Genomic DNA, 26,430 nt, shown 5'->3' on the forward strand with positions numbered 1-26,430 from the left:
TCCTCATCCTTCCACTCCTTCCATTATTAGATCTCATCAACCTTATCATTACAACCAATGAATCCCCACATTCCATTAACAAAATTGTATCTTTGTCATCAATTGGGATCAAACAGTCCTGCTGGCGTTTGAGAGCATGAGTGTTAAGGGGAAATGGGCTGGGGAGGCCACTGGTTTGAGTGAAAAGCCCATTCTACATTAGCCTGGCACGTTTTCCATCAGGAGGGGAGGGTGTGATTATGAGATAGCAACCCTGAGGCCTACAGTTAGACAGAACTATAAAGCACTCCGCCGATTAGCCCTCTACTGCAGGATGAAAACATCTCTCTGCATTTAAAAAAATAATTTACAACTCCCAATCCATCCCGCAAGGCTCCTCACTCCTGTGTAGCGGGTTCTCTATTTCCTTTTTCAGGCCATAGTGCACTTTAGTTATTCATACTCTTTCTACAAGCTCTCCGAAATTGTGTGTCTGAACACATAGAGCGGGTTCTGGAGGGACAGGACAGGAGTTTAATAAAAGCACATTTTGTTCCTTGGAAGTTGTGGGAAAGTATTGGTTTCTCATTGGTTGTGGGAACAAAGCCATACATTTCCTGACCGGTAAAACTGAATGTTTTTTAAATGAGAAGAGAAGTGAACATTTTCCCTGTTCTGGGACCGTTTATTTTTAGGTTGTAGGGAGGTTCTGAGAACATTTTACTCTGGTTCCTTGGAAAGTTTTCCTTTAAAGGTTTTATTAACATTCTGAGAATAGAAAATATAGGTTATTTTGAGGTTGTTGAATACCTTCCTTAAAACGTTGATCTATGATCTTCTGTTCTCTAACCATGTTCTCTAACCATGGAATTAGTCCACTGCCCCACCAGGATGGAGCCAGCATGCATGACATAATTCACATAGAAATGTGTGTTATAGATCAGTAATTTTCATTGAAAGGACATTTCTTTTTTCACCTTTATTTAACCAGGTAGGCTAGTTGAGAACAAGTTCTCATTTGCAACTGCGACCTGGCCAAGACAAAGCAAAGCAGTGTGACACAGACAACAACACAGAGTTACACATGGAGTAAACAAACAAGCCAATAACACAAACAAGTCAATGGCACAGTAGAGAAAGGAAAGTCTATATACAGTGTGTGCAAAAGGCATGAGAAGGTAGGCAATAAATAGGCCATAGGAGCGAATAATTACAATTTAACAGATTAACACTGGAGTGATAAATGAGCAGATGATGATGTGTAAGTAGAGATACTGGTGTGCAAAAGAGCAGAAAAGTAAATAAAGTAAAACAGTATGGGGATAAGGTATGTAGATTGGGTGGGCTTTTTACAGATGGACTATGTACAGCTGCAGTGATAGGTTAGCTGCTCAGATAGTTGATGTTTAAAGTTGGTGAGGGAAATACAATTCTCCAACTTCAGCGATTTTTGCAATTCGTTCCAGTCACTGGCAGCAGAGAACTGGAAGGAAAGGCGGCCAAATGAGGTGTTGTTTTTGGGGATGATCAGTGAGATATACCTGCTGGAACATGTGCTATGGGTGGGTGTTGTTATCGTGACTAGTGAACTGAGATAAGGCGGAGCTTAACCTAGCATAGAATTATAGATGACCTGGAGCCAGTGGGTTTGGTGACGAATATGTAGTGAGGGCCAGCCTATGAGAGCATACAGGTCGCAGTGGTCGGTGGTATAAGGTGATTTGGTAACAAAACGGATGGCACTGTGATAGACTGCATCCAGTTTGCTGAGGAGAGTGTTGGAGGCTATTTTGTAGATGACATCGCCGAAGTCGAGGATCGGTAGGATAGTCAGTTTTACTAGGGTAAGTTTGGCGGCATGAGTGAAGGAGGCTTTGTTGTGAAATAGAAAGCAGATTCTAGATTTGATTTTGGATTGGAGATGTTTAATATGAGTCTGGAAGGAGAGTTTACAGTCTAGCCAGACACCTAGGTATTTATAGTTCTCCACATATTCTAGGTCGGAACCGTCTAGGGTGGTGATGCTAGTCGGGCGGGCGGGTGCGGGCAGCGAACGGTTGAAAAGCATGCATTTGGTTTTACTAGCGTTTAAGAGCAGTTGGAGGCCACGGAAGGAGTGTTGTATGGCATTGAAGCTCGTTTGGAGGTTAGTTAGCACAGTGTCCAAGGAAGGGCCAGAAGTATACAGAATGGTGTCGTCTGCGTAGAGGTGGATCAGGGAATCGCCCGCAGCAAGAGCGACATCATTGATATATACAGAGAAAAGAGTCTGCCCGAGAATTGAACCCTGTGGCACCCCCATAGAGACCGCCAGAGGTCCGGACAACATGCCCTCCGATTTGACACACTGAACTCTGTCTGCAAAGTAGTTGGTGAACCAGGCAAGGCAGTCGTCAGAAAAACCAAGGCTATTGAGCCTGCCGATAAGAATACGGTGATTGACAGAGGCGAAAGCCTTGGCCAGGTCGATGAAGACGGCTGCACAGTACTATCTTTTATCAATGGCGGTTATGATATCGTTTAGTACCTTGAGCATGGCGGATTGCACAGGGGAGAAGGTACGGTGGGATTCGAAATGGTCAGTGATCTGTTTATTAACTTGGCTTTCGAAGACTTTAGATAGGCAGGGCAGGATGGATATAGGTCTATAACAGTTTGGGTCTAGGGTGTCACCCCCTTTGAAGAGGGGGATGACCGCGGCAGCTTTCCAATCTTTAGGGATCTCGGACGATACGAAAGAGAGGTTGAACAGGCTGGTAATAGGGGTTGCAACAATGGCGGCAGATAGTTTTAGACAGAGAGGGTTCAGATTGTCTAACCCAGCTGATTTGTACTGGTCCAGGTTTTGCAGCTCTTTCAGAACATCTGCTGTCTGGATATGGGTGAAGGAGAAGCTGGGGAGGTTTGTGAAAGTAGTTGCTGGTGGGGCGGAGCTGTTGGCCGGGGTTGGAGTAGCCAGGAGGAAGGCATGGCCAGCCGTTGAGAAATGCTCATTGAAATGTTCAATTCTCATGGATTTATCAGTGGTGACCGTGTTACCTAGCCTCAGTCCAGTGGGCAGCTGGGAGGAGGTGTTCTTGTTCTAAGAAGAGGTAGATTTGGTTCTATGTGCGCTATTTCTTTGCTTCTCACTTTGAAGTTAGATTTTTGTGTCTTTTACTTTTGGTTTTGTACACCAACTTCAAACAGCTGAAAATACAATATTTTTGGTTATGGAAAATATATTTCATAGCAGTTTAGATGGTACAATGATTCTCAACACTATACAATATTTTTGGTAATGGAAAATATATTTCATAGCAGTTTAGATGGTACAATGATTCTCCACACTATACAATATTTTTGGTAATGGAAAATATATTTCATAGCAGTTTAGATGGTACAATGATTCTCTACGCTATATGCTTGTTTTGTCACATAAACTGCATAGTGCATCTTTAAAAAGATTTGTTGAACGTTCTCTGAGTGTTACTTACGTTTCCTTGTGGTTTTTATGGAAAGCTTTCTTAACGTTGTCAGAACCATGAGGAAACCTGTAGGAAACAGTATGCTGATGTACTGACATTTCCAAAGAAGAAAGTTGTTTGTTAATGTTCTTGGAATAATTTGAGAACATGACATTACGCTGAAGTACTGAAATTCCCACAGAAGAACGTTGCTTCTTGAACTATTTTAGAACATTATCAAAATGTAAATGAAATGTAACCATGTTTGGACTTTGAGAAAACGTTCTGTTAAAGTAATGAAATACCAAGCAACTATACTACAGCATTCCTAGAAAGTTGTGGGAAGGTTGTATGCAAAATAACCATAGGACAACCACGCTCTCACCAGGTTCTAAGAAACATGGTTTTCAGAACGTTATGTGCGAGCCAGGAGCTTGGCAGGAAGGAAGGAGGGATGGTAGAGGAGAGGAAATTGGCTTATTTTGGGAGCCTGTTGGTATGCCTGTTGGTGAGAGCTGTGGCTGTGGTTTAGCAGGTGGTGGGGGTCTTCCAGGTCTATGACATACAGTACATGTCACATACAATATTTTCCCTGTTTTCAGTCATATGAACAGGGAAGAAGGGACCATCTGTGTGGCCATCTGTGAGGAATGGCCATCCCTACCTCTCACAACCACCATCACTTCCTCTAGGGAGGCATATATCCAGATCCAACCCTGTTAGGTAACAAAGAGGAACGATCCTCCCGCCCTCGCGCTGTCGTTGCCCTGCAGACACAGCCATTTCATCCACATAGAGCCAATGAGAGATGGGACCGGAAAGGGCTGGCACACACACACTTACAAGTGGTATGTACACACTCCCACACATACAAATAAAACATAAATAGGATTCAATTGTATCGGTGATCTCTTACCATCATGGAAACTAATATTAATATACAGGTATCTTCTGCAAAAAGGTATTTTTGATTCCAATATACTCTGTTGCATGTGTAGGCCTACTTACATTGAGTCGTAGAACCATTGCACTCTTGACTTTGGCAACCTGAAAATGCAAGCATTATGCAGACACCATTCATCATAAAGGCAGCACCCACCTGATTATATTTCAGGATGGGCTCCTCGTCCCTGATTTGCTCCCAGCTCACAGTCTGGTGACTCATCCTTGCCATACCCCAGAGTTGAAAAGAGGGACGTGGAATTTCAACTCAAGAGTTGTAGGTCAGTCATTTTCTCCTAATTTTCTCTCTACCTCTCCAGGAGACAGGCATAATAAGACATGCATGGGGCATTAAATCAAGCCACTCATTTTCCATTGTCAAAATCTACTGCTTTATATTGTTGCACACAAACCTTGACATATGGCTATTGATCTAGACGTGATGATTGTATGTGACCTAGGTGGCGGAGGGAAATATAATCGTATTCCATTTCGTCTCTCTGAGGATAATGGTGATGCCTCTGCCGGACCCCCGGCTGTTCTGCTGGATGTCAGCTGTGAGTAGCTGGCACACTTCCGCTGCTGGCTATCTGACACTCCCTCTGGCCCGCAAGAAAACTAGCAGGTACCATCTACCTGAGTGTCTTTAACAGGTCTGTTTGCTAACAAAGAGCCCACTCGCACGCACAGGTCTTCCTTGAAAAATATATTTTTGATCTCAACAAGACTAACCTGGTTAAATAAATGTAAATAACCCATACCGAAAGACCATCTAGAATTCTGCTATTCAGATAGGAGGGGCAGGGGTCTAGGGACAGTTTAAGCATCTCAATTCTGACCCTGATACATCCCTCTTGAGGTGAAATGTTGTGTTGTGGTCTCGTGTGGCTCAGTTGGTAGAGCATGGTCCTTGCAATGCCAGGGTTGTGGGTTTAATTCCCATGGGGGACCAGTATAGAAAAATAAAAAAATTAGAAAAATATAAATTCCAAAAAGTGATTCCACATGCTAAGGTTGAGTATTATTCATATGGTAGTGGCAAATCAAATCGTATTTGTCACATGCTCCGAATACAACAGTGAAATGCTAACTTACAAGCCCTTAACCAACAATGCAGTTTTAAGAAATATTCCTTAAAAATAAATAAATAAAAGTAACAAATAATTAAAGAGCAGCAGTAAAATAACAATAGCGAGGCTATATACAGAGGGTACCGGTACAGAGTCAATGTTCGAGGGCACCGATTAGTCGAGGTAATTGAGGTAATATGTACCTGTAGTTAAAGCTGCATTATTTAACTTTATGGGCAAGTCAATTAAATTCATATATAAATGTGTGTTATAGATCTGTCATTCTCACTGAAAGCAAGTCTAAGAAGCGGTAGATCTGTTCTATGTGTGGTATTTCTATGCTTCCTGTTCTTACGTTTTGTTTTTGCTTCTTTTACTTTTGATTTTTGTACACCAGCTTCAAACAGCTAAAAATACAATATTTTTGGTTATGTAAAATATATTCCACAGCGGTTTAGATGATAAAATTATTCTCTGCACTATACATGCTTGTTTTGTCACATACACCGAAATTAGGCAAACTATTAGAATTTTTGTAACCATGAGATGGCAGTGCGATTTCTGCATAGTGCATATTTAAAAACCCAGGATAATGCACCCTTTGATATAAAAGGTAGGTTCAGCCGTACTATTGCATGGGAAGCCGCTTGGTCACTGACTTGTTAATAGGCTTAGGCAGAACTACTCTACACTCACCCCCTCTCTACAATAACTCCCTTAGGAAAGCCTTTTGATGAGCACATTTTCTTAATGACCTGCCATTTGGTGATACTGTATATTGGGGTCAGCAGTGGTCCTCTCCATCATCACAGCGCAGGTTGGTCTTTCTATGCTGCTAAAGGGTAGAGAGATGGAGCCAGTGGAAACACAAGAGGGCCTGTTATCCTCTGTTAATTTTCTGATAATTGTATTTATTGATTCTCTATTGGGGTGTGAGCCACTTAACACATATTCAACCCCCATCCAATCCAGGCTAAATATATGGCCAGTTCTGATTCTAAACCTCTCTCTTGGGTGGACTGTGGAGTTATTGTCTCATCAATGGCCCCTCTCTTCATCACTATGGCTGCTTTTGGAGAGCTCTGATAACAAGTGTCCAGGGGAACCCACTCTGCCAATCGATCCTGATCCCACGCCTTGATGATCCTCAGAGAAGTACACTTCAAAACATCTGACTCCCTTTTGACACAAAGCCACACTCACATACATAACCATTCACAAAGCTATCAAATCAACAAACTGTGTACAGCAATCATAGAGTTTAGGCTTTTAACTTTTTCCAAAATGGATTCCAAAGAACATGAAGAAGAGGAACAGAACTACCTTTACCAACTGTGACCATGGTAACAGGGTGATCAGAAGAAAACAATGTGATTGATCAATCAAGCACAGTGTGTGTGTGTGTGTGTGTGTGTGTGTGTGTGTGTGTGTGTGTGTGTGTGTGTGTGTGTGTGTGTGTGTGTGTGTGTGTGTGTGTGTGTGTGTGTGTGTGTGTGTGTGTGTGTGTGTGTGTGTGTGTATGGACATGTTTAACTATACTTGAAGAAGAGTAAACAAACAAACATTTTATCAACTGGGGACATATTGCTAGTCCCCACAAGGTCAAACGCTATTTCTAGGGGGTTTAGGGTTAAGGTTAAAATGTGTTTTAGGTTTAGAATTAGGTTTAGGGTTAGGAGCTAGGGTTAGGGTTTGGGGTTAAGGTTAGGATTAGGAGTAAGGTTAGGGTAAGGGTTAGGTTTAGGGTTAGGGCTTAGGGAAAATAGTGTGTCCTCACAAGGGGTCCAAAACACATGACTAATTACTAATGATATACCGGCTCTATGTTCCGTATATGTGTGATGGGGAAAACCCTGAGCCTGCATTTCAACCCAAATAATGCCTCCAGCCTGATAGCCTTCCAGCAGGGCTAGAAATAGAATTGAATAAGAACAAGTCCCCTAAGAGTGTATGGTCTAAGAGGGAAACCATGAAAACAAGCCCAAAGATACTGCCCACTGGGCAAAAACGGGTTGTATCAACGTTGTTTTCATGTCATTTCAACCAAAAAAGTCAATGTGATGACATTGAATCAACATGGCAAACTGATTGGATTTGAAAAAAGTAATTTCATTTTTTTAACCCAACTTTTTACCTAAATCTAATGAGATATGGTGAATTGTTTTGTTGGTTTCATGTGGAAGTCGCTTTAGTTGACAACTTAACTGAATGTAAATCAAAACTAGATGTTGAACTGTGCCTAAGGGGTGGATTTTGGTACATCTGCCTTGTATCTGCCAGCTTTAAATTATGCAGTTCGCTTGCAGAGCACTTATCTGGCTCTTTCCTCTATTTGTTTTTCTACCTCTTCCATGACCACCCCTCTTCTCTCTGGATATATACATACAGTTGAAGTCGGAAGTTTACATACACTTAGGTCGCAGTCATTAAAACTCAACCACTCCACAGATTTCTTGTTAACAAACTGTAGTTTTGGCAAATCGGTTAGGACATCTACTTTGTGCATGACAAGTAATCTTTCCAACAATTGTTTACAGACTGATTATTTCACTTATAATTCACTGTATCATAATTCCAGTGGGTCAGAAGTTTACATACACTAAGTTGACTGTGCCTTTAAACAGCTTGGAAAATTCCAGAAAATTATGTCATGGCTTTAGAAGCTTCTGATAGGCTAATTGACATCGAGGTTGGAGGTGGAGGTGTACCTGTGGATGTATTCCAAGGCCTACCTTCAAACTCAGTGCCCCTTTGCTTGGAAAATCAAAAGAAATCAGCCAAGACCTCAGAAAAAAAATTGTAGACCTCCACAAGTCTGCTTCATCCTTGGGAGCAATTTCCAAACGCCTGAAGGTACCACGTTCATCTGTACAAACAATAGTACGCAAGTATAAACACCATGGGACCATGCAGCCGTCATACTGCTCAGGAAGGAGACACGTAGTACCTGCCACAACAGGTACAAAAGTATCTATATCCACAGTAAAATGAGTCCTATATCGACATAACCTGAAAGGCCGCTCAGCAAGGAAGAAGCCACTGCTCCAAAACCGCCGTAAAGAAGCCAGACTACAGTTTGCAAATGCACATCGGGACAAATATCGTACTTTTTGGAGAATTGTCCTCTGGTCTGATGAAACAAAAATAGAACTGTTTGGCAATAATGATCATAGTTTTGTTTGGAGAAAAAAAGTGGAGGCTTGCAAGCCAAAGAACACCATCCCAACCGTGAAGCACAGGGGTGGCTGCATCATGTTGTGGGGGTGCTTTTCTGCAGGAGGGACTGGTGCACTTCACAAAATAGATGGCATCATGAGGATGGAAATGGCTTAAGGACAACAAAGTCAAGGTATTGGAGTGGCCATCACAAAGCCCTGACCTCAATCCTATAGAAAATGTGTGTGCAGAACTGAAAAAGCGTATGCGAGCAAGGAGGCCTACAAACCTGACTCAGTTACACCAGCTCTGTCAGGAGGAATGGGCCAAAATTCACCCAACTTATTGTGGGAAGCTTGTGGAAAGATACCCGAAACATTTAACCCAAGTTAAACAATTTAAAGCCAATGCTACCGAATACTAATTGAGTGTATGTAAACTTCTGACCCACTGGGAATGTGATGATAGAAATAAAAGCTTACATAAATCATTCTCTCTACTATTATTGTGACATTTCACATTCTTAAAATGAAGTGGTGATCCTAACTGACCTAAGACAGGGAATTTCTTTCTATGATTAAATGTCAGGAATTGTGAAAAACTGAGTTTAAATGTATTTGGCTAAGGTGTATGTAAACTTCCGACTTCAACTGTATATATACATATACAGTGGCAAGACAAAGTATGTGAACCTTTTGGAAATACCTGGATTTCTGCATAAATTGGTCATAAAATTTGATCTGATCTTCATCTTGGTCACAACAATAGACAAACACAGTCTGCTTATTAAACTAATAACAGACAAGCAATTATATGTTGTCATGTCTTTATTGAACACACCGTGTAAACATTCACAGTGCAGGGTGGGAAAAGTATGTGAACCCTTGGATTTAATAACTGGTTGACCCTCCTTTGGCAGCAATAACCTCAACCAAATGTTTTCTGTAGTTGTGGATCAGACCTGCACAACGGTAAGGAGGAATTTTGGACCATTCCTCTTTACAAAACTGTATGAGTTCAGCAATATTCTTGGGATGTCTGGTGTGAACTGCTCTCTTGAGGTCATGCCACAGCATCTCAATCGGGTTGAGTTCAGGACTCTGACTGGGCTACTCCAAAGGCATATTTTCTTCTGTTGAAGCCATTCTGTTGTTGATTTACTTCTGTGTTTTAGGTCATTGTCCTGTTACATCACCCAACTTCTGTTGAGCTTCAATTTGCGGACAGATAGCCTAACATTCTCCTGAAAAATGTCTTGTTAAACTTGGGAATTTTTCCGTCGATGATAGCAAGCTGGCCAGGCCCTGAGGCAGCAAAGCAGCCCCAAACCATGATGCTCCCTCCACCATACCTGACAGTTGGGATGAGGTTTTGATGTTGGTGTGCTGTGCCTTTTTTTCTCTACACATAGTGTTGTGTGTTCCTTCCAAACAACTCAACTGTAGTTTCACCTGTCCACAGAATATTTTACCAGTTGCGCTGTTGAACATCAATGAGCCTTTTTGCAAGCTTCAGACAAGCAGCAATGTTTTTTTTGGACAGTGGTGGCTTCTTCCGTTATGTCCTCCCATGAGCACCATTCTTGTTTAGTGTTTTACGTATCGTAGACTAGTCAACAGAGATGTTAGCATGTTCCAGAGATTTCTGTTAGTCTTTAGCTGACACTCTAGGATTCTTCTTAACCTCATTGAACATTCTGCGCTGTGCTCTTGTAGTCATCTTTGCAGGACGGCCACTCCTAGGGAGAGTAGCAACAGTGCTGAACTTCCTCCATTTATAGACAATTTGTCTTACCATGGACTGATTGACATCAAGGCTTTTAAAGATAATTTTGTAACCCTTTCCAGCTTTATGCAAGTCACCAATTCCTAATCTTAGGTCTTCTGAGATCTCTTTGGTTCGAGGCACGGTTCACATCAGGCAATGCTTCTTGTGAATAGCAAACTCAAATTGTGTGAGTGTTTTTTATAGGGCAAGGCAGCTCTAACCAACATCTCCAATCTCGTCTCATTGATTGGACTCCAGGTTAGTTGACTCCTGACTCCAATTAGCTTTTGGAGAAGTCATTAGCCTAGGGGTTCACATACTTTTTCCAACCTACACTGAATGTTTAAATTATGTATTCAATATAGAGAAGAAAATAATAATTTGTGTGTTATTAGTTTAAGCACACTAGGTTTGTCTATTGCTGTGACTTAGATGAAGATCAGATGAAATTTCATGACCAATTCTTGCAAAAATCCAGGTAATTCCAAAGGGTTCACATATATATATTTTTTTTCTTGTCACTGTATATATATATATATAAATATATATATATATATATATATATATATATATATATATATATATACATATATATATATATATATATATATATATATATATATATATATATATATATATATACATATATATATATATACATATATATATATATTATATATATATGGTATATATATATGGTGTGAAGCTAATCACCCCTCCTTAATCCCCCTCTTTCTTCACAGACATTTTTACTCCTCTCTCCACATTCCATTCTCTTTCTCTGCAGCAGCTTATGCACATAGAGTGTGGTAGTGAGAGAAGCAGGGGGGGCAGAGCACAAGGGTGTCAACCAATTGCTATGGGTGGTTGCTCATATATGAGGAGGCAATTGCAGATATCACAAGCAGTCCATTCAGTCTTATCTCCCCTCCTCCATTTAATCCCCGTGCTTCAAGACTTTGGCAAGAGTTGGGGATGGTGGTATTGGGAGTACTATCATAATTTCAAGGTTTCTCAGTATAGTCCGTGTTTCCCCTAGATTGGTTTTAACCTCAATACAGTTGTGGTTCAGATAACTCTGGCCACCCAACCCCGTTCTCAATATGCTCTGGGGAGGAGGTTAAAACATCACGTACCAAACATCAGCTGACTAACAATGGTGCAACCATCAGGAAAGCATTAGCCTTAAAATCAATCTCCATGATTTGAGTCAGGTCTGGAGCGGTGGCACATCAAGTACTGATGTGATTCTCTCAAATCCTGCAGCAACGCCCAGGGATGAGATGTGAGGAAGCTTACTGCAACCACAGTATCTCCCAAATAACATACCAGGGCTCTTCTCCCACAACCCAACTGCAACAAGGAAGCATCCAGACCTGAGAGAATGAATTGTAGTCTGCCACCAGTCTCATTGTAAAGAGGCACTTACTGCACAGGGGTGTGTAGACATTGATGGAGGAATGGAGGCTACAGGAAGCTTTACCACCATCAGTGGTTATTAATGGACCACATTATCCATGAATGAAGTGGATAAGAAATGTAAATACGGCAAGTAATCATTAGCCTATGTATTTTACAACAGACAGACTGTAATATCAGTTTTATTGAAGTGACATATGCTAAGCATAAAATGACGTCAGTAAAGCTTACTGTTTAGTAGGCTCTATGGAATAGCATTCTATTGGTGATCAAGTAATTTCCCTCAGTAAAAGCATTTGTTACAGCTACGAAATAAAACGCAATCTATTCACTCAACCTCGTCTTCGGGAACATTTTCAAAAATCTAGATAAAACTCTGATCCATCGGGTAATTTTTATACAGATAGCATCATATTGCATACCATAGGTCTATGTGATACAATTCGATACTTTTCTCTTTCAAATACATTTTCAATGAGATTATTCAAATAAACTGAAGCCCAGCGCTCTATACATTTTTCATCATAAGTGATGGAGTATCTGTGATTTAGAACCAGCCAGTCCTCATATGTATACATAATGTTATTTTATTCATGTAACTGCATTTTACAAAAAAAATCTTTAATTGATGCACCCTGAACTGCAATACGTGAAATGTAGCCTATTGCTTACAATAGATGCAGACCTTTAGAAAACCGTAGCAAGCCTACCTGAGATTTCAGCCCTCTATTGAAGGAAGATGTCAGGGAATGATGCGGACTAATTTTATACTGTACTGGAATCAACCGCAAACCGTTCATTGCGCATGCAACGCCTGTCACAAGCCATTTTTTTGTTGTCAAGGGGTGCTTCTCAATTCCTATAACACAGTCGCCAGGACCAATCTCCACACTATACGCCCTGCGTGGGCTCCTCTCCTCAGGGGTAAGCCCTTGGTACCCTGGGAAGGAGACCCCTGCATCCATGTAGGCTATCATTGATGCTCAAGTAGTGGACTCTTACCTGGTTATACTTTAAATTAGTCTTCGTTTCGTGTTTCTAAATTTCAACGTACAATTTAATTGATTGGCTACACTGGCCCAATGAAAGTAAACACTTTCAGTTAAACGGTCTAATAGCCTAGACGTCAACCTTATTTTCATGGATGCTCAATCAGCCTGCAGATCGGGGTAACATATGAAGTTTTTGTTTTCCCTCCATCAAAAGGCCACATTAGTTACATGTCTGTGTTTTATATGCTAAATCAACTGGCCATGGTCATCAACAACATTTTGTCGAGGCACATCGTTATACTATTGCCACACTTTATCCTCGATTTTTGGTCCTAAATTGATTTGTGCATGTTAAATGGTTTGCCCGTCTCTAAATGCCTTTCACCGCATCTGATTTTACAGTTGCGGTATAACTGAGGATTCATTGTGTATATATAAGGCCATCTATTGGACAGAATATTTATTACAGCTCAGAGACGACCTCTTGTAGGTCACATGGTGCACACACACACTTTACCACTAGAAGTCACCTGACACTCCCTACACAGTCGGTGCAAAAATGTCTGCGCACTTATCATATGGAAGAGTAAATTTAAACATTTTGAGGGAAGCAGCGCGGAAGGAGCTCCGTGAGTTTTTGGACAAATGTGGAGGAAGCAAGGTAAAACGTCTGGATTAAAAGTTTAGAAATTACAAACTCATTTACCTTGTTTTAATCTGAATGTTTCTGTTCAACACTAGCTAGCATGCTAAACTATCATCCACATAAACAATGATGGGGTTGTTGTGGTACATAGTAATCCACATAGTTAGTAACGTTAGCTAGCTAGCAGTTAGATGCAGTGGATTCAAGTGTCAACTTTGGACCTCAAATAGTGTTTATGTTTCAAAAATGGTTGTTGACTGTCCATAGGCTATTGTGTGGGATGAATACCTGACTGGACCCTTTGGATTGATAGCACAATATTCATTGTTGAAGGTAAGACTGACTAAAATGTGTACTTCTGTGTGTACTGTAGACCTACAGTAACACTTTTATAAGGGGGTCTGACAGAAAAGCAACAATGAATGCTTGTGTTTGCATAGGCTTTAGAAGGCTCACATTACAGCAAGAGCAAAATGCCAAACTGGTTGTTGACAGATCTGTGTCTTCTTTATATCCTCCAGGAACATGAGGTGGAGAAGATGTTCACCCTCAAAGGGGGGCGTCTCCCTGCTGCTGACGTGAAAAATATCATCTTCTTTGTCCGTCCCAGGCTTGAGCTGATGGATATTATAGCTGAAAATGTAATCAGGTCAGTATCTCACTGGCACTAAACACTTGTATTGATTTTGGAGTAATGCTGCAGCCAGTATTGCATATGGGTGGATGTGAATGTGGTTTGCTTACCCTCATATAGCGTATCTCTTGTGTTCAATGTGTGTTTCTGCAGTGAGGATAAGATGCATTCCCCACGTGATTTCCACATTTTGTTTGTGCCACGGCGGAGCATGCTCTGTGAGCAGCGGCTGAAAGAGCAGGGGGTCCTGGGCTCGTTTATCAACATAGACGAGTACATCCTAGACCTCATCCCCTATGATGGAGACCTGCTCTCCATGGAGTCCGAGGGGGCATTCAGGGTAGGTTAGGACAGGGACATGCACATAGACACTACACACATCCCAGTGTGTGCATATGCCCAGTAAGGCTCAGGTACAAAGCTATATTTTGTATTGTACGGTGTAATTACCCATTCATGTGCCCCGCCTGGCTCCTTTAGGAGTGCTATCTGGAAAGTGACCAGACAAGTCTGTACCACACTGCCAAGGGCCTTATGACTCTCCAGGCTCTGTATGGGACCATCCCCCAGATATTTGGGAAAGGGGAGTGTGCACGGGTGAGTATTGGAAAGGGTTCATTTGGAGTTTAAATGTCCACATTTTGTTTTAAAACAAACAGTCAACTCTTGGATAAATGCATTGTGTTGGAAATTAAACTAGTGTCTTTTTCCTGTGAAGCATGTAGCTAACATGATGCTTAGGATGAAAAGGGAGTTTGCTGGCAGCCAGACTCAGATCCTACCTGTGTTTGACTCACTGCTGCTGCTGGACCGCAATGTAGACCTGCTCACCCCTTTGGCCACACAGCTCACATACGAGGGCCTCATTGACGAAGTCTATGGAATTACCAACGGTGAGAATGGGCCTCTGTTAATGCATGAAAAATCAATAATAAGCTAAATACAGACATTCAATGACATATAGATTCAAATACAGACATCTTGAGAGGTTTCTGTCGATTTGTGTATGTGGTTTTGTGACCTTTGTCTGCATGTTTGTCTATTCTGTGTGCATGCGTCTGCAAACAGGTTATGTGAAGTTGCCTCCTGAGAAGTTTTCTGCCCAAAAGAAGCAGGGTGAGGCGGGTAAAGACCTGCCCACGGAGCCCAAGAAGATGCAGCTCAACTCAGCAGAGGAGCTGTATGCTGAGATACGGGACAAAAACTTCAATGGCGTAGGGGCTGCACTGAGCAAGAAGGCCAAGATCATCTCCGCTGCATTTGAGGTTGGCCTCATCCCAACACACACTCACAGACACACACAGACAGGGCAGACCGACTTTTGAAAACCACTCAGATAAGTCCTAATGCCAGACCACATAAGCTAGAGTTGTCTTCAACTTAACAATTTGAGCCAAGGCTGGTGAGCTGAAGCCCGAGCCCAGGCCCCGTCCAACATCACAGACATTTTATGAACCCGAAAAAAAGCCATCGGTTTTTGAAAATATGTTGATTTAAACTGATGTTGAGAACAATGTGGCGGAGGCGAGCGGCAGCGGAGTGAAGAGACGAGTCCTTGTCTTAGAAAGGCGAGGGGTTTCTTTCTTGGAACATATGGGAATTGGCTCCAATTTCATTAATATGATGCCAATCCCTCAGCCATAGTTATAACAGGCAATATCTAATCTGCTCCGTTCAGAATCACTAGAAGCAGCAGACAAGGGGATTGTATTCCACCACTGCTATTCTTATTATCCATGGAACTTCTGGCTGGCCCAGGCAATTCGTCAATCTCTAAAATCTACTGATCACTTCATCTCATTATACACAGAAGATATTTTACGATATCTAGACACTGTATCTCAATTGCATCGAAATGCATTGAAGGTCATAGATAAATTCAGCTCCATCTCAAGTTGTAAAATAAATCTAACCAAATCAGCCCTACTGCCTCTCAAGACCCCTATGGAGGACTCTATCTCTACTTATAGAATCCAATCGTTTCCCATTTTAAATATTTGGGAATATCTCCTTCTTTAAATGAAACCATTGGTAGAAACTTTAACAGAGCGCTCAAATCAATTAAATCCGACCTCAGTAGATGGAATAATATTCCAGTTGCTTTAACCAGTAGAATATCTATTGTCAAAATTAATATATTGCCATGGCTGAATTTCTGTAGTTCAATGCTTCCCATGGCACTCCCTCTTTTGGCTATTGGGATAAAATTCATAGTGTGGTTATAAAATGTATATGGCAAGGTAAATGATCCCGGATAAAATTAACAAATTTACAAGAGGGAAAGACGTAGGAAGATTCCATACCAAACTTCAAATTGTATTTCCAGCCACTAGCTTTTTGCCCCGTCCTAAATTGGTTTAAACAAGATTCTTCTGCCACCGGGCTGAATATATAGAGAAATATGGTGTCTGGAAGAGGTGGTCTTCTCTGATATATACCTTAAACAATGTAAACTACACTTTGGTCCTATTATTGCTCACACAATTTCTATTTGGTGCAAAATTAATAAAACAATGTACAGTTGAAGTCAGAAGTTTACATACACTTAGGTTGCAGTCATTAAAATGTATTTTTCAACCACTCCACAAATTTCTTGTTAACAAACTATAGATTTGGAACGTCTGTTGTGCATGACACAAGTAATTTTTCTAACAATTGTTTACAGACAGATTATTTCACTTATTGTTCACTGTATCACAATTCCAGTGGGTCAGAAGTTTACATACACTAAGTTGACTGTGCCTTTAAACAGCTTGGAAAATGACATCATGGGAAAATGAAAAGAAATCAGCCAAGAACTCAGAAAAAAAATTGTAGACCTCCACAAGTCTGGTTCATCCTTGGGAGCAATATCCAAACACCTGAAGTTACCACGTTCATCTGTACAAACAATAGTACGCAAGTACAAACACCATGGGACCACGCAGCCATCATACAGCTCAGGAATGAGACGCGTTCTGTCTCCTAGAAATGAATGTACTTTGGTGCGAAAAGTGTAAATCAATCCCAGAATAAAAGCAAAGGACCTTGTGAAGATGCTGGAGGAAACCGGTACAAAAGTATCTATATCCACAGTAAAACGAGTCCTAGATCACCATAACCTGAAAGGCTGCTTAGCAAGGAAGAACTCACTGCTCCAAAACCACCATAAAAAAGCCAGACTACAGTTTGCAAATGCACATTGGGACAAAGATCATACTTTTTGAAGAAATGTCCTCTGGTCTGATGAAACAAAAATAGAACTGTTTGGCCATAATGACCATCGTTATATTTGGAGGAAAAAGGGGGAGGCTTTACAAGCCAAAGAACACCATCCCAACTGTGAAGCATGGTGGTGGCAACATCATGTTGTGGGGGTGCTTTGCTGCAGGAGGGACTGGTGCACTTCACAAAATAGATGGCTTCATGAGGCGCAAAAATTATTTGGATATATTGATGCAACATCTCAAGACATCAGTCAGTTAAAGCTTGGTCACAAATGGGTCTTCCAAATGGACATTGACCCCAAGCATACTTCCAAAGTTGTGTCAAAATGGCTTATGGATAACAAAGTCAAGGTATTGGAGTGGCCATCACAAAGCCCTGACCTCAATCCCATAGAAAATTTGTGGGCAGAACTTTAAAAGCAAGCTTGTGGAAAGCTACCCAAAACGTTTGACCCAAGTTAAACAATTTAAAGGCAATGCTACCAAATACTAATTGAGTGTATGTTAACTTCTGACCACCGGGAATGTGATGAAAGAAATAAAAGCTTACATAAATCATTCTTTCTACTATTATTCTGACATTTCACATTCTTAAAATTAAGTGGTGATCCTAACTGGCCTAAGACTATACATTTTTACTAGGATTACATGTCAGGGATTGTGTAAAACTGAGTTTAAATGTATTTGGCTAAGGTGTATGTAAACTTCCGACTTTAACTGTAACTGGGAATCAAAATGGCATTCTCGTACTGATTGTTTCCTTTAAGATGGCAACCACCTCACTCTCATCCATTTTAAGAAGTGGATACAGTAACTATTGGAAGTTCTAACATTAGTGTTATTAGGTGGAGTGGGAAGCATGGTTTCCGGGTGTGGCGGGAATGGGTTTGGGTTATCTTTGTAGGCATTTATTTGATTGCTTTTGTACCTGTAACCCCCCTCTGAAAAATAAAAATATCCAAACTGATAAAAATGTTGGTCACAAAAAAATGAAAGAAAAGCGAGGATACAGGAAAATTCACCTTTATGATCAACAACTGTTAAATGTGACAGGCTTTATAAAACATCCATATAGCTTCAGAAATTAGACAGATCCTGCTGCTGTTTCCTGTCTTTGAGTAAAAACTGATTCCGTGAGCTCCACAACATGTCGACTAAAGCAATCGCATCTCACAAATGCATCGGTTTTTAGAATTTTTGCAATACATAATAAAGGCTTTAAAACTAGTTTTTGTTAGAACAGACTCTGGGATTTCTTAAAATGTGTTTTTAGTGTTGTTTACACTGTTCCAAACGGTAACAAATTTAATTCAACTGACACCTGTTTGGCACCTGCTCCTACCCTCCTTGTTGTTCCTCTTCTTGATCGTCTTCTTATTGTTATTATTAGTATTACAATTATTATGAATATCATTGTAATAGCCTACTAAGTATTATTATTATTATTAGTCCTATTAGGCTATAGTAGCCTGGTATAAAATATCCACTATCGAGCTGTGAGAGCGTGTCATTTTTTTAGCTGTCTTAACGTAACTTACTTCAGTATATCTCAATCAATTAATCATTCTTCATGTCATCACACAGCATACACATTGTTGGTGCCTGTGCCTGCTCGCTGCTGAGAAGAAGAGAGATTTAGAGAACGTAGTAGTGGAGTCCAAGGTGCACTAGTAGTCGAACAGATATGCAAGGTCTTTTTTTGTTTGTTACATGATTCGGACCCGACTCAATTTGGAAAATTCAGGTCCAGCATAAGCCCATTCAGTACTGTTGAGCTCATCAGGTACAGGCTGAAAATGACAACTCTTTTCTAAAGCTCATTTAAGTCGCTTTGGATAAGAGCATCTGCTAAACTACTCTAATGTAAATGTAATTACATAGGCTACCGATTTCTCTAATCAAATCAATTTGTGTTCTTATTAATCACCTTCGATGTGCCAGGTAGACATTTCAGAAGGTGGATTTCCAGTGGGAAAAAGTAAAGCCAGCTTACAGTATTATCGACTAAGACTGTAAAACAACATTTTTATGACACAAGAATGTCAGATAAGAGCAACAAAAAAAGCCGTTTTCTACTGTGTTTAGGTCATCTCCCTACAGGCCTACATTTCTGTCAGCATGAGACTTTTTGGCATCATAACTGTCACTGGATGCTTTGCATGTGATAATTAGGCTGACGTCCCACACCGGTGGGTGTTGATGTATTCTTACATTTCTGTCCTGCCCAAACCTGTTCCTAATCCAAGTTTATGTTCTCTAGTTTGATGATTGTATCAGTGAGAGCATCAGCTGTTCTCCAGCAAACAAGCCCTTTTCTTACTACTGGTATGCCTACATGGCAGCAGTCTATACGATATGTTTCATCTGAAATCATCCCAACATCTTTGCTTTGAGCTTAATGTCTGTTTATTGTGTAGTTGAGAGGTTGATTTTTTTGTTGTTGTAATTTCCTACGTGATTGTAGTCATCTCAAACGGTTCTCACATTTCACATCATCCGTATGTTACGCTACACAGTCCTTATTAAAAATCTATCATACATTTTCCTTGTTTCAAACCTCCAGCATCCAGTATCTGACTCATGGTAATGTGTGATTTTTAAACTGTCTACGACTGACCTGTCAACTTTTCCCCCAGTGTTTTAATGTTATTTAATTGAATTTGTTTTGCAGGAGCGGCACAGTGCCAAAACAGTGGGCGAGATAAAGCAGTTTGTGTCCCAGCTGCCCCACATGCAGGCAGCACGGAGCTCGCTGGCCAATCACACCTCCATAGCTGAACTCATTAAGGACATCACCAGTGAGAAAAACAACCTTTACTCCTTCTCCTTTCATGTCCAACTAACACCCCTCCATTCTATCTGTCTTTCTTCCTGATACAAGATATACCTACAGTATAATCCGATCTTGATAGAATTGAATGTGGTAGAGTATATCAGTATGACATGTATGTGTGGCATACAGTTTAGAGTAAGACGGCTGTTGATACTCTGTAACGGAGGTAAATGAATATTCTCTCTCTCTGATACAGCGTCTGAGGCCTTCTTTGATAACCTGACAGTGGAGCAGGAGTTTATGACTGGAGTCGATACAGACAAGGTAGGTACACAATGTTTTCAGTGCTTGATGGACATGTGGTTCGCTCTAATATTGTAAGCTGCTGCTGGGGGGGCGCAAACAAAGTATACATTTTTTTAGGAACTTACTGTTGAGAGTTAGAATAGTAGAATACACAAGGTGGAATGTTGAAATGTAGTAGTGCATCACCAGTTCTTCTCTTCTAATGTCTCAATGTGACTATCAGTGTGGGTTACTGACTCCAGGGTCAGTTTGGACATCTTATTGACATGAAGATAAATAATTTGGTGAGATGCCTTTCACACCATGCAATGTTATTAGAACTGAGTTTGGGTATTAGACAGTTGACATGATCTTACATGTCTGCCATGTCTTTGTTCTAGAAAGCTGATAATGGAAGACTGACAATAAACAAGCCTGTTGTAGCAGAATGAGGGCGGAGTTTGTTTGAGAGGCTATTTACACCTTGTAGTATTCGTGGCCGTATGATTACTGACCAGGCATGCAGGGCATGTGCCCAGTGGCCCTGATTTTGTTAGTCACTCTCACTCAGATATCATATGAACATGGCATAAGTCAGTTATGGTATGTTCAGTTATGCCATGTTTAAAAACTGGAACATTTTCTCTCCACCCCATGGCAAACTTTGTAGAATTATCGGAAACTTGCTTTAAAACGGCAACATTTTCTCTCTGCCCCATGGCAAAATGTGTACAATTTCACCAAATGTGCTTTAAAACCATGGGCGTAGAGGGGGCTCACTTAAATGTTTTACCAGCGAGGTGAGGGGCCCCAAAACCAATTCTTGCCTAGGGCCCCCAAAAAGCTAGGGTCGACCCTGAAAGCTGCCTTCACTAAATAAATATATTTTTGGGCCGTGTGTGTGTCAGTGTGCGTGCGCACTAATTTCTAGTCTTGCTAATCAACATCCCCTATTTCCCATTCCACAGGTTAACACATACATAGAGGACTGCATCGCCCAGAAGGATCCCCTAATCAAAATCCTGCGGCTGGTCTGTATGCAGTCGGTCTGCAACAATGGCCTCAAACAGAAGTTGTTGGACTACTACAAGAGGGAGATTCTGCAGGTGCATTTTTTTTCTGATTACATTACAATAAGTCAGTGGTTTTAAACGAGTGATGGTCATTTTGAAGATGTGATTAATGCTACTGTGGCAACATGATTGACCTGTGCTGTTTTTCTCCAGACTTATGGATATGAACACATGCTTACCCTCAACAACCTGGAGAAGACAGGTCTTCTGAAGCCCCAGACAAGCACCAGGAATAACTACCCCACCATCAGGAAGACACTCAAACTCTGGATGGAGGATGCCAACGAACAGGTGAATGAATCCCATGAGAGAGACATAATGCAGTCTGGGAGAGGGGATGGGGATTAACACTAACAACACTGTAATTATTCTAGTGACACGTTAGTAATATAGTCATTGCTTAGTAATTGCACAATAATGGAGTTGAGTTGTTTTTCTCATTAAGAAAGTTGAGAGAAAAAAATGTCTTTGTTCAACAACGTTCCCAAAAGTCACATGCGTAGTTTTTCCTCTGACTGTGAGAGTGGGATGTGTATTTGTATGTAGTATTGTCTGTACTGATATCTAGCTTGTGTGTGTCATCTTCATCCAGAACCCCAACGACATCTCCTATGTGTACAGTGGCTATGCTCCTCTTAGCATCCGTCTGACCCAGGTGTTGGCCAGGCCCGGCTGGCGCAGCATCGAGGAGGTTCTGAAGATGCTCCCTGGTCCACACTTTGAGGAGAGACAACAGCTGCCTGCTGGTCTCCATAAGAAGCGTAAGGACTGCAGGAGACCAAGGCAGCCAGTTACTCTCTTGCTCAACAAGCTGAGCTATTGACAGGCAGGGTGAATGATCACCGGTGTGGTGATCTGCTGGCTGTAGATAAGAATGGGCTTTTTCCCTGTCCTGTCAGATGTCTTAGAGCAGCAGTTGATTTATTGTACACAGTGAACCAAACTGGACCTTACCATTAAGTGTGTGTCTGTCTGGGTAATTGTTTGTGTACATGTATTTGTTTATGAAAGAGGAGGGGAAAAGGCACTGGTGACCAGGGTGTGGAATATCCCTCATCTTAAGCATTAAACTGTGGGTTACTGACTCCAGGGTCAGTTTGGACATCTTATTGACATGAAGATAAATAATTTGGTGAGATGCCTTTCACACCATGCAATGTTATTAGAACTGAGTTTGGGTATTAGACAGTTGACATGATCTTACATGTCTGCCATGTCTTTGTTCTAGAAAGGTGATAATGGAAGACTGACAATAAACAAGCCTGTTGTAGCAGGAGGAGGGCGGAGTTTGTTTGCGATTTGAGAGAATAGTGTGTGGGTGGGGACATTTTTTTTATTTTTATGTTGGCTTTTATTTAACTAGGCAAGTCAATTAAGAACAAATTCTTATTTACAATGACGGCCAAACCCGGACGACGCTGGGACAATTGTGCGCCGCCCAATCATGCCCGGATATGATACAGCCTGGATTAGAACCAGGGAATGTAGATGCAGTGCCTTAGACCTCTACGCCACTCGTGAGCCCAATGATCTGGGTCAAAACAAACATATTCTGCTAAGTAATGGTAATGATAATTTGGTGGGTGCTTATATTTGTCCTGTTTCATACATGTACAAGTGTGTATTATACGTATGTGTGAAATGGAAATGTATTTTTTTCCATATCCCAACTCCCCCTGAGACACCATCTGAGAATGGTGCACCCTTTGATCTCCACTCTGTTTGACTGTGCTTTCCCCACCCACAGGCCAGCAGGGGGAGAACAGGACCACACTGGTGTTCTTTCTGGGAGGGGTGACATATGCGGAAATCGCTGCCCTGCGCTTCCTGTCTCAGATGGAGGATGGTGGCACAGAATACATCATTGCCACCACCAAGCTCATCAATGGTACGAGCTGGATCAAATCCCTAATGGACCGTCCTGAGGCTCAGGCCTCCTGAGCCTGCTGACTGCCCCCTCAGGGGGAACAGATGCACTGCTGGACCCAACAAATATTCGGAACAAAAGACCTTGCCGCTTGTTTTTAATGTCCATATTCCAGCTCTCTGCCGGTGTGTCTGATTGAGCTCACCAGAAGTCAGCTCCTCAATTGTCAACGTCTTTCCTCTGCAACTCTCACAGCTTGCTAAATATAGTTCTCCATTGTCACCTGTTGTGGTCACTGTATGGAGCCAAGAATATGTCGTCTTACTTGGGGCATGATCATATGAAAGGTTCTAAGATCTTTGTAAAAAAATAATACTGTATTTATACAGAGGCTGAAATGTAGTTGTTTGTATTATTATTTTTGTTTATTAGTGATTTCAACATATCTTGTGTTGTACAGTATAGGACTTTTCTCTCTCCTTTCCAGTATTTGTGTAAAAAATCCTGTAAATAAAATGTGTAATTGACAGCTTAGTACTGCTTTTATAACCAGAGTTAACCTCAGGTCTCTAAAACACTGACCATGTAAACATGTATCCTTTCACTCTACAATGTGACCAAATGTCTGATGTACAGCAGACTTTGGCTGCACCTTCATTACACTATGGAGCACCTCCTTTTTCCACCTTCAACATGTAGGATCTAAAATCCTTGGTAACGATTAATTAGGATACATGTATTGTTACTTTATAGGTTGTTTATGCTGTAGAAGAAAATTAAGATGGGTCAGAATGATGCAGGCAAGGAGGAAAGGAGTGGAGCGGAAAGGTTGTGAGCCCAGTCAGCCTTCAGCAGTCCAGCTCTCTCAATGATCAATTAAATTAGCCCAATAACAGGCCTCCCGATCAGCCGATAATCGCCCTCTGCTGTCTGGATATCTTATCCCATAAAGGTCCATGATTTGACAGCGCAGGACGCTGATTGAATTTGGAGGCCATTTGCTCCGTGTTCCGGGTAGAGGATAAGTGCGGGGGAGTTGGGTTTGATCTCCTAGCTAGATCGATTGTTTGTCCGTGCCCTGCGTTATACTCAGCGGGGTATTGTAGTCGGTGGGGGACGGGTATTGACAGTCTGAGATTTTTGTGAACCCACAGTCCAGATCGAAAATAATATATATTATCTTCAACCTATAGCGAAGAGTCAGGAACTGAGTGTGAAATATCACATGAAGATATATGTGGTATTGCATTTTCTTTTCGGTTTGTCAAATGCATGATAACACACAATTGAACACATCGAAACCCGTGCACTGGGAGCATCTGCAACAGATGAGATTTCCAAGAAGTTAAAAATAGGCTACCAATAGGCTTCCGACTGGGTAAGTAGCCTAATCATTTTTAGGCAGTTTATAAATACTGACAACGTTGTAACGATATGTTCATTGGTTGTATCCATGTTCAGTTATAAACTTTCAGATACTTGAAAAAAAGCATAAACTGTATAGTTTAGTAAACAATTTTATAATAATACAGATGATATAGGTTATCAAAGCAACTACAAAAATGACTTTAGCTGAGAAAGAAGTGGGGCTTTGCTGTTTTTGGTGCACCATCCGTTAAATAGTTCCTTCTGAATAAATGTGTTTAGGCTATTGCTATATTTTGTTTTAGAGCTCTATTCGATCCATATTGCGGAAGTTCAGCGTTACAGCGTGATTGAAATGTAGTCAATGTTCGAGCGTCAGCGGAGGCTGCATTCAAGGTAAACGCTGCATCTGTCGGAAATTACCTTAAAATGTATATTGCGCAATATAACGCTTCGGTGATACAGATTGAATAGAGCCCTTAGACTTACATTATTTTGACTTTTGTAGGGCTACAACCTTTCATAGGCCTATATAATAGAGGTTGTATCGTCTACAAGTGCAGGGAATTTGTGCTATTTGTGCACTGTAAAATGTGCATGTGGACGATAGACAGGATATCTATAAAGGAATTACATTCCCTGAGAGAATTTAAAAATCAATCAATTTGAAGATCATTTCAATCGATAAAGTTGCTTAATTACTTTCTGAGTGGGGGAACCATCCACTCCAGTGTTTACAAACAGCAGTTCTTCTCCTTATTGGTTCTCTCAAATATTTTGTATCGTTACAAATAATTATTGTTTTTTTTAATAAACTATAAGCCATTACTGTATTCTTCAAATATCAAGGGGTATATTTCAGTAGTTGAAATTACCAATAAGATATACAGACTACTTCTTGTAGCTTGTATGTGTCTGAAGTAAATGTATGATAATTTGCGATGAGTGAGACCAAAAGCATTTGGAGCAATTTGCAAATATATTATGCACAAGGTAATGGTTTGACTATTGCAGTTTTTAGCCATGCATATCAGTTGCTGATATAGGTTCTACTGTATACCCAATGGGGGACCAAATTAAAATCCTTTAAATCTTTTCAGGGCCTGGGATTGCAGAGCAGACAGATCCTGCAAATCCTACATCACTCATTGGGTGATTGAATACCTGTACGAGATGGAGCCAATGTTTGTCTGCTTCCTTCGGACCTTTAAAGAACTTCTGAAAGTTGTTCTCTTCATTTACACAGTGTTGTTAGGCGCTTTGCTCTTAGCAGGCTGGACAACATACTTCATGGTTGCAAAATAAAAAGGGGGACTTGATGAGTTGCTCTATTATAGTATGACTGTTATAAAAGCACTTGTGTAGGCCTATTGTTGTTCAAAATAGCCAGACTGTAGGTCTACAGCCTAATAATAATAATTACGGATATAACCGGCTTAAGCAGGTTTCCAGATAATAGCAGAAGTAGGCTATGTTGTATGATATTGTATAGAACATTTATTTATCTGTTATTATGGTGCGGGGGGGGCTGGTTCGCAAAGGGAAGAAAGTTCCCATCATAATGCTTTGGTCATGTGTTCATGGTGTAAACGTGTTGTTTCTTAGCCATGTTTCTAAGATGATGGATTTCCCTGTGTGCAAACTCAAATGATTATGTACTCATTAAACATTTAAAATAAAATGCACAGCATAGCTAACTCAAAGTTTGCGCTGATCGTGGCGCTGTCCATGGTGCTGAAAGTTTAGTGTGCCGCAAACGCAGAACACGGAATTACAGCAGGCGAAATCTTCATCTGCAGCTAAATTACAA

General features: G+C 41.0%; 2 protein-coding genes across 2 annotated transcripts in view; one reads left to right on the plus strand and one right to left on the minus strand.

Moving 5' to 3' along the window:
- LOC112245910 (rabphilin-3A) overlaps positions 1–12,815 on the minus strand; it is a 46,406-nt gene extending 33,591 nt beyond the window's left edge. The window contains exon 1 of the mRNA XM_024414097.2: positions 12,490–12,815. The gene's annotated coding sequence lies outside the window, so the exon portion shown is untranslated. The remainder of the gene's footprint in view (positions 1–12,489) is intronic.
- A 466-nt stretch (positions 12,816–13,281) lies between these two features.
- Positions 13,282–23,789, plus strand: LOC112245911 (vacuolar protein sorting-associated protein 33A). The gene is made up of 13 exons (XM_024414099.2): positions 13,282–13,432; positions 13,685–13,750; positions 13,939–14,066; positions 14,205–14,391; positions 14,532–14,648; positions 14,770–14,944; positions 15,120–15,316; positions 19,929–20,055; positions 20,287–20,354; positions 21,284–21,421; positions 21,542–21,679; positions 21,981–22,149; positions 23,136–23,789. The coding sequence occupies exons 1-13, from the start codon at positions 13,331–13,333 to the stop codon at positions 23,327–23,329; spliced, it is 1,806 nt and encodes a 601-aa protein (XP_024269867.1). The 5' UTR covers positions 13,282–13,330; the 3' UTR covers positions 23,330–23,789.
- Positions 23,790–26,430: the final 2,641 nt, after the last annotated feature.

This window comes from Oncorhynchus tshawytscha, linkage group LG04, assembly GCF_018296145.1.
Source record: "Oncorhynchus tshawytscha isolate Ot180627B linkage group LG04, Otsh_v2.0, whole genome shotgun sequence".
Classification (NCBI taxonomy): Eukaryota; Metazoa; Chordata; class Actinopteri; order Salmoniformes; family Salmonidae; genus Oncorhynchus; species Oncorhynchus tshawytscha.